At 47.6% G+C, this 14,771-nt stretch overlaps 1 protein-coding gene and 1 long non-coding RNA gene across 2 annotated transcripts in view; one reads left to right on the forward strand and one right to left on the reverse strand.

Moving 5' to 3' along the window:
- The window catches only part of CDHR3 (cadherin related family member 3), a 199,593-nt gene extending 188,071 nt beyond the window's left edge, over positions 1–11,522 (forward strand). Inside the window, 6 exon segments of the mRNA XM_066240203.1 lie at positions 1,703–1,884; positions 6,382–6,395; positions 7,592–7,623; positions 9,678–9,726; positions 11,214–11,474; positions 11,477–11,522. Of these exon segments, the coding sequence (XP_066096300.1) occupies positions 1,703–1,884; positions 6,382–6,395; positions 7,592–7,623; positions 9,678–9,726; positions 11,214–11,474; positions 11,477–11,517 (579 nt within the window). The 3' untranslated portion in view covers positions 11,518–11,522.
- Positions 830–10,968, reverse strand: LOC136311051 (uncharacterized). Its single transcript, XR_010726675.1, has 3 exons — positions 10,834–10,968; positions 1,718–1,854; positions 830–1,321 (listed from the first exon to the last, which is right to left on the reverse strand). It is a non-coding gene; the product is annotated as an uncharacterized lncRNA (long non-coding RNA).
- Positions 11,523–14,771: the final 3,249 nt, after the last annotated feature.

Raw genomic sequence — 14,771 nt, forward strand, 5'->3', positions numbered from 1 at the left:
GGCAACACTGGGCTACAGTGGAGTAGTTACTTGGTGGCAGACAGAGATCCCAGATGAAACCTGAGACTTGTAGAACCATCAAAATTTCACCTTCTGGTAAATAAGGGTGTGCATTGGTGTAGAAACTTGTGATAGATCAGGCATGGCCAGTGGTGGTGCTTGTGGCACAGGCGACAGTTTTCATGACATGTGGCCAGTTGTTACAACCCCTTCTCTGCTTACTTTTAAGAGCCATCGCAAGTCTACTTCTTTTGAAGAGTAATCATGCACCAATATGTACTCTACTCCCTGTCTTCACTCCATTAAAATTCATTCATTCAATCTACAAACATTGACTTACTACCCATAATATGCCAATAATTTTGGTGAACAAGCCCAAAATGATCTCTGCTCTCATGGAACTTATAAAACGGGTCAGTGGTTGTCACATTGTGATCCCTGAGCGGCAGCTACAGCAGCATCTGAAAGTTTGTTAGACATACACGTTCTTGGGCCCATTCCAAAATATTAGAGTTATTCCTCACCCAACCATGATCACCACCACAAACCACAGAAAGGATGTTGGAACCTGGAACCCCCAACTACATCCCCAAACCTAATAAGTCAGAGACTCTGGGGTTTGGGCCGCAGCAAGCTGTGGTTTTAATAAGCCATCCAAGGGTTCTGATGTGTGCTAAAATGGGAAAGCCACTGATTTAGAGGAGGAGACAGATTACAAATACATACCATTTAATAAAAGTATGCAATTTAATAAAATAACAACAGACTGTGGTCAGTGGTAGGAAGAAAGTCAGCAAGTGCCTCAGAAGCAGGTGTCTGGAATCTGACAACAGGACGATCTCCCCTGAGCCAGGGAGGAAACTGACTTATATTTGTGCCGACTCTTTCTTCCCCTTTCTTCCTGTTCCCAGTAGAAGTTATGCTCTTGATTGGCAGCCCCCTACTTGTACTATGCCAGAAGAAAGGTTATCAAAACCTTAGAAAACCACCCATGGTGGTCAAATTCTGCTTCTCAGAGGCTTATCAAGAGCAGGCTGATGTTCCTCTCCATGTGATTGAGTCGTTATCACCCCAGTGGATGGAGCCAGAAGATAACTGTAGAAGTTTTCAGTAGTAGGAGCCAGTAAGCTCGCGGAGGAAGGAACTGCCACATTTCTGGGGCTTACCACATGACCCAATTGTGGCATCTCCACTCCTGAAGTCTTCATAACTTGTTTATCTGTCTCCCACTCGAAGAGGCAAATGCTGAACTTGAGGTTTCCCTGTGGTATCAGCCCACTCATCCGGTAGCTCAGCTTGTAGTCAGTGAACACTGACAAGCCTATAAAGTGTTACAGAAAACAACTTTCGTGGCTCATGCCTTTCCAGTGAGAGACAGCAGCTATATTAGTCCCTGGGCTATGGCCATGATTTGGCAGGGAAAAAATTCAATGGAATTTTTAGCTTTGGGGAAGGGTAAGAAAGACAGAGAATCAAATTATTCCTAGAGTTGCTTTTCAGTTCTTTATATTTTCTGGGGTTTGATCTACTTGATGTCTGGAAAGACTATAAATGAAAGAATGGGTTGAAGCAGCAAGAACTATGAGCACACAGATGTCTGATGTACAGAACAAGAACAAAGAGTGAAGTAAGCACTTAACATGGGGGTTGCTGATGTCAGCCAGCTGCCACCCTCCACTCAACCCCCACCTTCTCTTTCAAGCCCAGAATCACCTACCAGATCCTCAGGAAAAACGTTTATTCTTCATCAGCGTGGTACATGCCTTTTGTCATCACTGTGGGCTCCATATTGCTTCTAGTTTTCCTGGTGACTCTGATTATCCATTTGGCCAAAGCTATCCACAGACACTGTCCCTGCAAGATGAGGAAGCAGAAGATACCTCTGTAAGTTGCCAGTGGGCTGGGCCCTTTCCACCACTTCCTTTGGGACATTGTTTCCAGTGATGTCAGGAGAAGGAAATATGGAGAATTAGAGTTTCTTTACAGGCCAGAGAGGGTGCTGGGTGTGAAGGAAGAAAAATGACATATGTGGATGGACTCCTCAGTCCCCTGAGCCCTGTGTACCCTCTTTATCACCTGCCTGGTCAGTGATAGAATCAATCGGAGTCCAAAGACCAGTGTAACAGGCTTTAATGAAAGGAAACCTGCCGGGCTGTCTCCTAAGGGAGAGCAGTCCCAGTTCTCTAACAAGTAGGGTTAAATAGGGGATTTGAGGGTGGGGGCTGGTGGTCGTTAAGGAAAATGTAGCTTTCAGCAATTTATGTAAGATTAACTGTAAATAAGCTAGGGGACCTTCCACACCTGGGTTAGTCACCCGGGTGCCTGGGGGAAGGTGATCTGGAACATTTAGTTTGTCAATGTCCCTTTGTCCACTTAAGGGAGGAGGGGGTCATGGCCCCCACCTGCAACCCTATCATTCCAGCCTTTTGTTATATGGTTGAGGGGTGATGATCATTTTTCTGTAGCTACATCCTGCTGGTAAGGAGCTGCAAGTCTGGGGAAGGGATGGCTGGCCTCGGGCTGCGGTGGTGAAGTAGGGACCTTCTGGTGGGTGGCTTGGAGTAACAGGAGTTCATAGACAGTCCAGTTAGTGAAGGATTTTAGGTGGTTGTTGGGCAGATAAAATATATTATGCTCACTTTGTTAAAGATGGCTCTGCCCATGTGGAAGCCCGTTGCCCAGGTGATAATATTAGTTTGCCCTTCTTGCTTGGGATGGGCGTGATTATATTAATGTGTGTTGGGGGAGAGCTTTCGCACCAAAAGGTTTTAAAAGGAAGTGAGGTCATGTTGTTCTGGGGAAGAGGGATTACATTCTAGGAGGAGAGCAGAGAAAGGCCACGTAGAGGAGAGGACTAGCTGCCAAGATGGTGGAGTGCTGAAGTAGAAGCCAGTTTGTGTAGAGTTTGTGCAGAGAGAAGGAGATGGGGAACAGAGGTGAATAAGACTGGTAAGGTAGAAACCTTTGATTCTAGGAAAACTCGGATACATCAGTGGCTTTAGGAGTCCTGAATGGAAAGGGAAGTGTTTTCCCACTGTGTGTATTTCTTGCCTGTCGGGTGCAATCTAGGATTAAATGTAACAGCCCACCAGTTCTTGGCTCCGTTGTTTCATTACCGTCTGTCCGAATCCAATGCGAACCTGCATGGGCCAGGCGGCTGTCATGATGGCTGTGGCTACTGGCCCTACAGTGGTCCTGGAGGAAATTAGAGAAAAGGCACAGGAGACGGACTACATGCTGAGAAGGCAGAAGGCAGAGTAAGGTTATAGGGGTGGTGGTCTCTCTTCTGAAATTTCTTCCTGCTCTTCAGGGGCATAATCATAGGGGCTCACATTTTTCTGCCCAGCGAGTGTAGGTTTCAGGGTTGGTGTGTAGAGCAGGTAGATTTCTCCAGTTTTCTAGTTGGTGAAGGCTTGCATGCGGTTCTGTAAGAGGCTAGAGGATAGGCATTGGAGACAGGGCCCAAAAGCTAAAATGACAAATATGAGAGTTGAGTGGACCAATAAATGGTTATAAACAAGATATCCAGTTTGTGTGGGGCCAACTGATTCCAAGATTTGGCTTGTTTGTCATGGATTCATTGAGCCCACTCCTTTAGCTTTGCAACTGCATCTCTAACCAGCCCTAACTGGTTGAGGTAAAAGCAACACTGTTCTTCTAGAAAAACACAGATATCTTGAGCAGTAAAGCACGGCCCCACCTGCAACCTATCAGTCAGGAGACTGTTCCCTTGGCTTTCCCGGGATCCTGCCCTGTCTGAGTGTTCTCAAAGAAACCGGGCTTTCAACCTCTTGGAGACCTGCTCGGGCTACATGCTTCGGAAAAAAGCCCAGGAGCGCGTCATGTTAGCATATTTAAATATTGTAGAATATTGAAAGGATGGGATGGAATTAGAGGCAGCACAAAAAAACGGATAAAGAAATTAAGCTTTTGGCTCCAGTGATTAAGCTGGGCTTTTGTGTAACTAAATCACCATTGTTCTTTTGTATGTGGCCCTGATCCCATATTCCCCAGGGCTGTAAACACAGGCCTCTTTCCTCACCCTCCTATTAGCACCAACATGCCTCTTACTGTGACACCCTGCTGAGCCTCTTTTACTGGCTAAAGCGAGGTACTCCAGTGAAGTGAGGAGAGCACTAGATTTCTACAAGCTTCCCCCAGAGCCAGTTCTTGAGTTTCAGAAGCTCTTACAATTAGAGCATGACTTTTCTGAGCCTGGGCTTTAGAGTTAGACAGGACCTGGGTTCAAACCATAGTTCTGCTATTTTCCAAGTATATGGCTTAAGGCAAGTGACAACCTTGGTGAGTCTCAATGTCCTTATTTAAAAACTAAACATTTAAATGAGCAAATGCAAAGAAAGCACTTAGCACTGCTCCTGATATAAATGTTTAGATACACTATTTTAAAAAATCTTGTTGCATTAATTTTTATTGTTCATTGAGCTCCTGATTCTAGATTTCCAGTTTAGCTATAAACCCAAGAATCTTGGGGTGTTGAAACTTGAGTTTTGGAATTTCACACTGGCAAAAAGAGGGATGGTAAAACTCATGTGCCCTTTAAAGGCATTTTGAAAAAAATAAAAATAAAATAAAATAAAGGCATTTTGAAGATTAACTAGTAGGTGTCAAATAATTTAAAATGTATGGATGAAAGACTTAGTGTAAAACTACAAGGTATTAACATAAAGATGTGCTTTGTATTTTGCCATATTCACTGGGCAAATTTGTTGTCTTTGGCAGCCTTGACTTCAAGGTAAGAAATCCTTGAGCATCTGCTGAAATTTAAAAAGGCATTTTTGCTTGGACTCTACTCACAAATTTTTTTTTTTTTTACAGAGACAGAAGAAAGTCAGAGAGGGATAGATAGGGACAGACAGACAGGAACAGAGAGAGATGAGAAGCATCAATCATTAGTTTTTCATTGTGACACCTTAGTTGTCTATTGATTGCTTTCTCATATGTGCCTTGACGGGGGTGGGGGGGTGGGGAGGAGGCTACAGCAGACCGAGTAACCCCTTGCTCAAGCCAGTGACCTTGGGTCCAAGCTGGTGAGATTTTGCTCAAACCAGATGAGCCTGCACTCAAGCTGGCAACTTCGGGGTCTCGAACCTGGGTCCTCCGCATCCCAGTCCAAAGCTCTATCCACTGCGCCACTGCCTGGTCAGGCTCTACTCACAAATTGATTTAAAAACATATTGGCTCCAAAAGTGTGCTGTGTGAGCTTGTGAGGATGGTGGTGCTCTGTAGTGGGACTTGGGCAGAAGTCCTTAAAGGAAGTCAGCATCCAGTAGATGCTGCAACTCCCGTGCAGATTATGGTTAAATGTTAAATATGCACCTCGAACCTGGTTGCTTTAACTTATTAATCATTTTCAACATGGTTGACTTAAAAAAGAAAAAGTGGCCCTGGCCGGTTGGCTCAGTGGTAGAGCATCGGCCTGGCATGCAGAAGTCCCGGGTTCGATTTCCGGCCAGGGCACACAGGAGAAGTGCCCATCTGCTTCTCCACCCCTCCCCCCCTCCTTCCTCTCTGTCTCTCTCTTCCCCTCCCGCAGCCAAGGCTCCATTGGAGCAAAGATGGCCCGGGTGCTGGGGATGGCTCCTTGGCCTCTGCCCCAGGCACTAGAGTGGCTCTGGTAGCAACAGAGCGTCGCCCCCTGGTGGGCAGAGCATTGCCCCCTGGTGGGCAGAGCGTCGCCCCCTGGTGGCCGTACCGAGTGGATCCCGGTCAGGTGCATGCGGGAGTCTGACTGTCTCTCCCCGTTTCCGGCTTCAGAAAAATAGAGAAAAAGAAAGAAAGAAAGAAAGAAAAAGTAGCTAGTAATTCAAACTCAGACCTGGTCTCTCTGAAAATTAGTTGTACCACATGGCAGTCAACACTTGTCCAGTAACAAAACAATAAAATTAGAGTCACAGTATTATAGAATCCAATGTTATCATGGAAAGGGTCTTAGAGTTCAGTCAGGCTCTCTACGTTACAGCAAACCAGGGTTTAACTGCTAGCTTTTGAACCTCACTGCTGGGGGCTAAGCCTCTGTTCAGCTAGGTGCTGGGGAGAGACCTGGGGCAGGAGTTGCTGGCAGTCCGATTGGGGTTGGTATGCCCTCAACCAGAGACGGTGTATCTCCTGAAGTTTTATGAAGCAATCGTTTCCAAACTTATCACACTCTCAGAACCTCCTTAGTCCCAAACCAACAGTGATGGAGTTGCTCTTTTTGGAGCAGAAGTGGGAGCTCACCTTCAATTTAGTCCCCATCCGGGGCCCTTTCAATCAACTCCTGAGTCCCAGGGAACACAGTTGCCCAAAGGCCCCCATAGTGTCATAGTGTTTGAGTGCAGAATGCCCTCAGGTTAACTCTTGTCAATCCCCTTTCCCCCACAGGATGAAGAAAGGAGGTATGTGTGGTGCTTATTCCCTTTGTTTGTTGCTGTTGTTATGATCATTTTTGCTCGCTCTGTTGCACTACATGAATGGGCTCAGCTCAGCAGAGAATCAGGATGCAGTCCTGTCTTGGTGGGTTTTTAGCCACATCTTCCATGGCTGGAATAAAACAGGTCAGGAGGGGAAAAAGAAGGTCATTGGCCCACTCAAATTGTGCATTTGGTCCTGCCTGTACCATGCCCAGAGTCGCCTCCAATCAGCTCAACTTAAGCACCTAGAAAAGTCAGTTTCCCACCAAGTGGGACAGGAATGAAGATTTTCTGTGGGTTAAACACGAACAGTATCTACTCTCTGTTGTTCAGAGGGGCATGACCCTTCCTGAGGACAGCTAATGCTCTACATTAGACAGCTGTCTCTTTAAAAAAAAAAAAGATACTTTATTCTGAGATTATAACAGATTTGATTATTTCACAAGTTATTTAGGTCAGCCTAGTTAGAAAGGGGGAGCTGGGTGCAGTCAGATGGGCTGGGAGAGCTGAATGATTTCAGGGACGCTGGTGAATTGAGGAAGGCCCACCTGACCGACTCCAAGCCGGAGGAGATGTCCGCCCCTGCCCTGGAAGTCGTGGCCTCAAGGGGAGCCCAGGCTATGCGGAGAGACAGGACAAGGAATTGGAAAGTGTGTTTCTAAAAAGAATTGTTTTCATCACTCCAGTCATAGATATGTGTGTCTGACATGCACAAAGCACGTCTAAGCAGAATTAGAAATGTAATTATAATGGTTACTAATCATATTGAATGAGATGATTTTAATAAATGAGATTTTCACAAACTGTCTCCCACCATAGTTACTTTTCAAAAAGGGAATAGGGAATACATACAAAAAGCCCCACATTATGAACAACTATATCAACCCAATCTTTCTTTCTTACCAATAAAGCATTTTAAAACTAATTTCCTAGCTCAGTAATAACAATAAGCTGGAAAAAGAGAAGAAAAGCATTTTTTTTAGTTGTGTGTGTGTGTGTGTGTGTATTTTTCTGAGAAAACGGAAAGCCATCAATAAACATGTCTGTAGACAGAAAATTTTTTGCTGTGTCTGCCATACTGATGTCAAAGCCTGTTTAAGAGAAATCCCATCATGGGGGTAGAATTTTAAGGTTAATTTAGTGTCCAAGAAGCTTAATTTCTTTCTGTTTATTCCTTGCAGAAATGAAGACTGCAAACAGAGAAGTCGTGGTGGTAGGTATGGTGGCCGTGGGGCACTGGGCTCGGGAAGTGGGTTGTGGGACTCCTGTGCCTTCTGAGGGGCCCTGCCACAGCCTCACGGAGGTTTGCTGGTCAAGCAGATGCTTGTATTTGGCCACTGCAACAGATTGCTGTGTGATGAGCTCCTGATAGAATTTGTTCCCTCCACTGAGCATGTCTGCTGATATATTTGCAGAAGAGCTGGATTTCATAAATATTGAATAGTGGTGTTTATTATCTACACCAGCTCTCCAGGAGAGCAAGTTGGGGGTAGAGGAGCTTAAAGATGAGAATTGAAGCATTAGCCTTCAGTTGGATTTATTTTTGCTCTGCCCTTCCATAACCTTGCGGAAAAAGTAGTAGAGAAAGGGCCTGGGGTTGCCTCTGCTTCTAAGCCATATGATCTGAGAGATTCCCTTAGCCTCTTTCAGCTTTAGATTCCTCATCTGTGAAACGGGAGTGAGAACACCTGCCCAGTGATAACAGGTGGGGAGATATTTTGAAAAGTTTAAGAGTCACACAAAGGCAAAGGTGCGACAGCTGGAGTGTTGCTCTCAACTCAGCTCCTTGTTCTTCTCTTACTGAGTATAATCCACCCACAGGGAAGGGATGGCACTTAAAGGTGACCCCCTAGCTCAGCCCCACCCCCTGATAAGACTCTGTTATGATCCGAGACCCACAGGTTTGGGGAACAACAGGCACTGTGGGGAAGGCAGCACTGGAGTTGCTGCTCCGGGCTCACGGCCCAGGTTTATCTGTACTGGACTGGTCTGTACACAGACGAGAGGAAGAGGCGATCTCTTATCTCTGGGTCTTACTGTGTACAACAACTACTCTTCATTCAGAGACTGCCTCAGAATTATGTAATATTAAATTAATCAATTAAATAAATAAATCTCCATGACCATAAAAAGTGGGGTTGCTGGGCCCTGGCCGGTTGGCTCAGCGGTAGAGCGTTGGCCTAGCGTGCGGAGGACCCGGGTTCGATTCCTGGCCAGGGCACATAGGAGAAGCGCCCATTTGCTTCTCCACCCCTCTGCCGCGCCTTCCTCTCTGTCTCTCTCTTCCCCTCCCGCAGCCAAGGCTCCATTGGAGCAAAGATGGCCCGGGCGCTGGGGATGGCTCTGTGGCCTCTGCCTCAGGCGCTAGAGTGGCTCTGGTCGCAACATGGCGATGCCCAGGATGGGCAGAGCATCGCCCCCTGGTGGGCAGAGCGTCGCCCCCTGGTGGGCGTGCCGGGTGGATCCTGGTCGGGCGCATGCAGGAGTCTGTCTGACTGTCTCTCCCTGTTTCCAGCTTCAGAAAAATGCAACAAAAAAAAAAAAAAAAAAAAAAAGTGGGGTTGCTGAGCTGAGCGAACAGGTAGAATACATGCAGCCATTAAACTCCAAGCACAGTTCTCATTAGCTAAAGAATGGCACCATTGGAGGCCCTGGGAGGGAAAGGGGTGTTTCCATCGGGTCAGAGGTCAGGCCCTGGAGGCTGGCAGAGGTAAGGATCAGGGGAAGAGAAAGCTATGGAGCACAGGACTTAGATAAGGCGGGGCAGGCCTTGATGCACACTGCACTGGCCTGGGCAGGGGGATGCAGCAAGCGTCCAGAGTGGGGAGCACGCAGTGCTCGCTGTGCCTGCCTTGCAGTCTGTCTGGCAGCGGGTTAGGCAGTGCGGCCCCTCGCTGATGGTGCATGTACTTCTGCTCTTCCTCCTATGCAGCTTGGACATCCTTTACTCAGGATGTTTTCCTGCCCTAAATGTCCTCCTCCCACTCCCACTGTGCCCCTGTGGCCGCATATATTCCCCTTCATACAGCCCTTATCACTACGTTGGAGAGCTTGCATGTCAAGGGCTTCCAGTTGACTGGAAGCTCAGTGGGCAGTGAACACTCCTCCCTTGTTCACTGCTGGTGCCCAGCATCCGGCACAGTGCCTACTGAGTAAATAAATGCCCAGAAGGCCCTGGGTCAGAAACACAGGCCGTGAGGATGCCTGGCCTTGTCTAGGAGGAGGAGTATAGGGTTGTGCTTGAAGCTGCCTGTTTTTGTTCCTTAGGAAACCATCCAGATGAGCACTGTCTTTGATGGTGAAGCCACAGACCCAGGTGAGTAAGCTGCAGTGCCACCCATAAGAGTGTTTTGCATATTCCAGGCTAGTAGAATTGTGGGGACTTTATCCAACTTCATACTTTTAACTCAGATCCATCTAGGCTACACTACAAAGTGATATCAGCTCTGAGCTGACCGTGCAAGACCTCAGAGGCTGTCCACCCCCAGGGTCCTGCTCAAGGCCATGCCTCTGTCTAGCCTTCCTCTCTAAAGCGCAAGCCCAGGCAAGGAATTGGTGAATCTCAGAGCCCACAGTTTTTTCCTGCTCATTGGGATTCAACTCCCAACCCTGATCATTTCTGAATGCTTCTAACACCATCCTGTCTGGTAGTGAGAGAAATGGAGAAATTGCAAGCTTGGCTTCTTTCTTTCCTAGATCAGGGCCAAGAATTTCTTCTTGGTTGGCAAGATGAACATGAGGTACAGCTGGCCTACAGAGCTCTCATCACCCCCATGAAATCAGCTCCAAATTTAGCTCCTTTACACACATCCCTCCACTTACAAAGGCTCAATTATAGACATGAATAAAGGGAAGGAACCAAATTCAGCAGGCAAGTGTGTTGGCTCGCTGCCACGCTCCCATGCGAGCCGCTCAGCCGTCCTTGGAAGGAGGATGGCTCCTCTCCAGGAGAGGCTGCTGCTGCTGCAGCTGGAATTAAATTTCCCTCTATTATTAGGTACTTGTTACCATAATGTGTCCTCATTAGCATAAGTGCTGGTGGGCTCCTCATCGGAGGAGAGGCCACTCAGTGGCCTGGAAACAGCCAGAGCAGGGCTCGCCCAGAACTGCGGGAAGAGCCGAGGAGACCAAGGCCGCTACTCTGCTGGGAATGTGTGTTTGAGAAAAGGAAAATGGAAGGAGTGAGCCAGCTGGACTAATGTGAGCAGATGCACCACGTCGTGCCTCAGGCTCTGACACCATAAAAATGGCTCGTATGCCATCGCAACCAGGGCTAGGCTTCTGTTTCTGTGCCTGCCAACCCTCCTCACCTAACTACAGAAAAATCAGTCTTTTCCCTCTTCCTTGGTGAATGCCTTTTAATAGCAGGAATTCAGGGGTCTTTTAAAACAAATCAGGATGAAATGGGCATTAGAAATTGAACCTGGTTGATCTGAAGCTCCCCTGGAGTTCCAGATCTGTGTGGCCTTCTAATCTTGCAATTGAGATGACCTCGAGACCGTCCTCCCGCGGAGCCCGGCGCCTGCGCTCCACGCGCTCCACGCGCTCCACGCGCTCCACGCGCTCCACGCGCTCCACGCGCTCCACGCGCTCCACGCGCTCCACGCCATCCGAGCAGCAGCCCTTGGGAAAGGCAGGCTGCTGACTGACGACTGGGCGCAAGTGTGCTTTCTGTCCTGGTGACTCACACCTTCCAGCACGCTTCCTCTTCTCTGCGGGTGAGATAAAGCAAGATGGAGATGAGGAGGAGAGAATCACTTGAATTATTTCATTTACATGGTTGTTGTATCCCCCCCGCCCCAGTTACTGGGGCAAAATACAGATTCAACTCAAAAACTGGAGCCAGAAAGTGGGAAGATCCCTTAATGCAAATGCCAAAGCAGAACGAGTCCAGCACGCATGGAGCTGCTCCAAGCAGAGCTGTGTCTGTGGAAGGAACTGGGCCACCGAGGAGCACCGACAGGGAAGGAGAGTGGCCGCGTGGCAAAGCCAAGGCTGAGGAGGCACGCCCCGGGGCCAGAAACCAGGATGGCAAGCCAGGCACCCCCAAGAACAGAGACCCAGCCGGCATGAGCAGGGCTCCCCCAAACCACACCCAGGAAAGTGAGCAGGGCCTGGTGCTGGTCCCACAGAATGGTACAGGGGGGCCCTTGCCTGTCAGAGGGTCGCCGCCTCTCCCTAAGTTCTCTGAGGGCATATCCCATGCATAGGAGTGAAAATGTAGCCAAAAGGAACTCAGAGATCCAGGGTCCCAAATAGGATGTTTAAACAGCACAAAGCGGTTTGATTGCATAGTTGCCTTTTTCTGAGATGGCCCAGGGGAAATTTCTCTCTGGTCTCTCTGTGCTTCTGACCGGCTGGACTGCCAGTTTCTGGATGTGGAGTTGTTGTGTTTCTTCTTTCTGTTGACTGCTAGGATGCTCTGTTCAGTTCACCCCTAGGGAGAGCGCAGAACTGCTTGGCATTAGCGCTGAGGACTACCTGCACATCTCACTGCATTTCATCTTCCTGCCTTCATTTTAGAATCACCCAGAATTCTTTACTTATAAATACAGTTCAATACCATACACCTTTGTAAGACATCTTAAATCTTTTTCAAAAGAAGACAGACAGCCCTGGCCAGATACCTCGGTTGGTGGGAGTGTTGGCCTGAAGTGCAGAGGCTACTGGTTCACTCCCCAGTCAGGGCACATACAGGAACAGTGTCTTTGTTTCTCCCTGCCTCGCTCTCTAAAGAAGAAGAAGAAGAAGGAGGAGGAGGAGGAGGAGGAGGAGGAGGAGGAGGAGGAGGAGGAGGAGGAGAAGGAGAAGAAGGAGGAGGAGGAGGAGGAGGAGGAGGAGGAGGAGGAGGAGGAGGAGGAGAGAGAATAGATAATGAGTTATTCTAGAAAGAAGAAAACAGTAAATATCTTTTATATTTTTATTGAGGTATAAGTTCTATTTAACAAAGTGCACAGATCTAAGGTCTTAAGTGTGATAATAAACTCCTCTCAGAGGCAGGACAATATTTATCCTCACAGATTAGTTTTGCTGTTTTGAATTTCATATAAATGGAATTACACTGATGTGCTCTTTCCTGTCTGCTGTTTTGCTCAGCATGTCTGTGAGATTCACCTACGTCATACTGTCGATCAGCAGTCCTTTTCTCTTCACTGTTGTGGTGGCTGAGTTAAGTTTCTCACTATTATACATTCATATATGAACTCTCTTGTGCACAACTCCTGGTGAGCATAAACATGTGTTTCTTTGGAGCATATTCCTAGGAGTGAACTTGCTGGAGCCACTGCTGGAATCTGCGGAGAATTCCAAAGTTGGTGGCTCCACTCTGCACTTCCACCAGCAATGACTGAGAGTTCTGATCGCTTTCCTTTCTTGTCAACACTTGATGTTGTCAGTCCTCTTAATTTTAGCCATCCAGATTAAATTTTTTTCCTTGAAATGGAGTCACTCTTTTTCTTAAAGCCAAACGACACCAACCTTATGATGTCCTGGCCCAGCTCCTCCCCTGCCTCCTGAGATCGGAGGGAACTGCTGGAGTCAGGGTGGGGACAAAATGGGAAGCTCTCACTAAGCCTACACCTGGGTGTGAGCAGTGAACTGAAAATAAATCATACCGTGAGGGGATAGGAAATGGAACTTTTCAGCGTGTGCTTAGTGGAGACTCAGCAACCTTTGTTTTACCCCCATGCCCTGCTCCCCAGTTGCTGAGGTATTAGTCCAATACCCACAAGATAGGACCAGGCAGGAGTCTTCTAGAGCAGCAGCCCCTTCCCAGCTGAGGAGCCAGATGAGAACTCCCCACAATGGCCTCTAGGGGGCAGGCAGGACCCAACCTGCAAATGCAGAACTTCAGAGGGAGCAGCTGCTAGTTTATTTTGTGCCTGTGCCTCAGTGACTTCTCAAGAAAAAAAATAAAAAAATAAAAATAAAATTCCCTGTCCTGGCCTAGAGCAGGCAATGATTTATTAATAAGGGTTGGTTGCCAGGGAACTTCCTCGAATAGGTTTAAATTTTGCAAAAGAAGCCAGAGCTGTTCATTTGTGGGGGTTAAAGTGGGTGAAGTGGCCGATTACCCATTTAAGACTCTGAAAGCCTGTGTATCCCTGAGTAAAGCACCTTCCTCAGAAGCTCTCAGCCTCAATGCAAGTAAAATGAGGCTCAGAGGACGCTGGAGGGGGACCTAATAACTGCTTATGAGCCCATTAAGGGTGATTAGAAGGAGGGCGGTGCACAGCTGTTCTCCCTCCTTCAGTGATGACAGACTAGAGGGAATTGTGCTTCTGGGTCAAGAGAACAGTTAAGAACAGAGAGGGACTTGCTGAAGGCTGGGCTCTGTTTGAAGGCTCACTTTCCCCCCTGGGAATGGGCAGGAAGAGCTGCTTGTCTGCCTAGTCTCAAGATGGGAATCCTGAGGAACTCAAGATGTGAGGTCAGGGGTGAACCAGGAGGCTTCGACCAAGAGAAACTCTGCCTTTTCTTTTGCATATGTAGCTATTTTATTAATGGAAACAAGCAGTGTGAGGCCCAGAGTTTCTAACTAGGCTGTTGGTTTCTAACATTTACGAGATTTGGGAGAAAAAAAGTTACCTGAATAAAATGAAGCCAGGGACCATTGTGTATCTTGTGAAAGGTTTCCCCCATTTCTTTCCCAAGGCCTTAAACATGAATCTGTCTCTCTCTTCCCCTCCTGCAGCCAAGGCTCCATTGGAGCAAAGATGGCCCGGGCGCTGGGGATGGCTCCTTGGCCTCTGCCCCAGGCGCTAGAGTGGCTCTGGTCCTGGCAGAGCGACGCCAGGGAGGGGCAGAGCATCGCCCCCTGGTGGGCAGAGTATCGCCCCTGGTGGGCGTGCCGGGTAGATCCCTGTCGGGCGCATGCCGGAGTCTGTCTGACTGTCTCTCCTCATTTCCAGCTTCAGAAAAATACAAAAAAAAAACAAAAAAAAAAAACCATGAATAAATTTATTGTAGCTAAGGTTGACCTGCTTGATTTTGAGTCATCATAAAATCAGGGCAGATATAATCAGGGATTAGACCACAGAGGGTTCCCTAATTGTTGAGGATTTAAGACCACGTGGTGAATTCTCAAGTTTGAGCTTTCCATGGTGCTCAATAGGAGGCGGGGACCAGGGACTACAGCTCTGCCTGTGTTAAAAGCACAGGAGTCTCAGGAACAGACACTGGGCAACGACACGCCAGCTCCTCAGAGCTCTCTTTCATGGCTCTAGTTCTATCGTTTGCCTTTTTATGGAATGTGTTTTGTGATGGCTGAGAAAATTAAAGCAACAAAATGAGTGAATATAGAAAACGATCACTATTAAAACTTGGTGTTTCTCATTTCAAACTTCATGTGTGTATTTATAC

This window comes from Saccopteryx bilineata, chromosome 7 (assembly GCF_036850765.1).
Source record: "Saccopteryx bilineata isolate mSacBil1 chromosome 7, mSacBil1_pri_phased_curated, whole genome shotgun sequence".
In the NCBI taxonomy this organism is placed as follows: Eukaryota; Metazoa; Chordata; class Mammalia; order Chiroptera; family Emballonuridae; genus Saccopteryx; species Saccopteryx bilineata.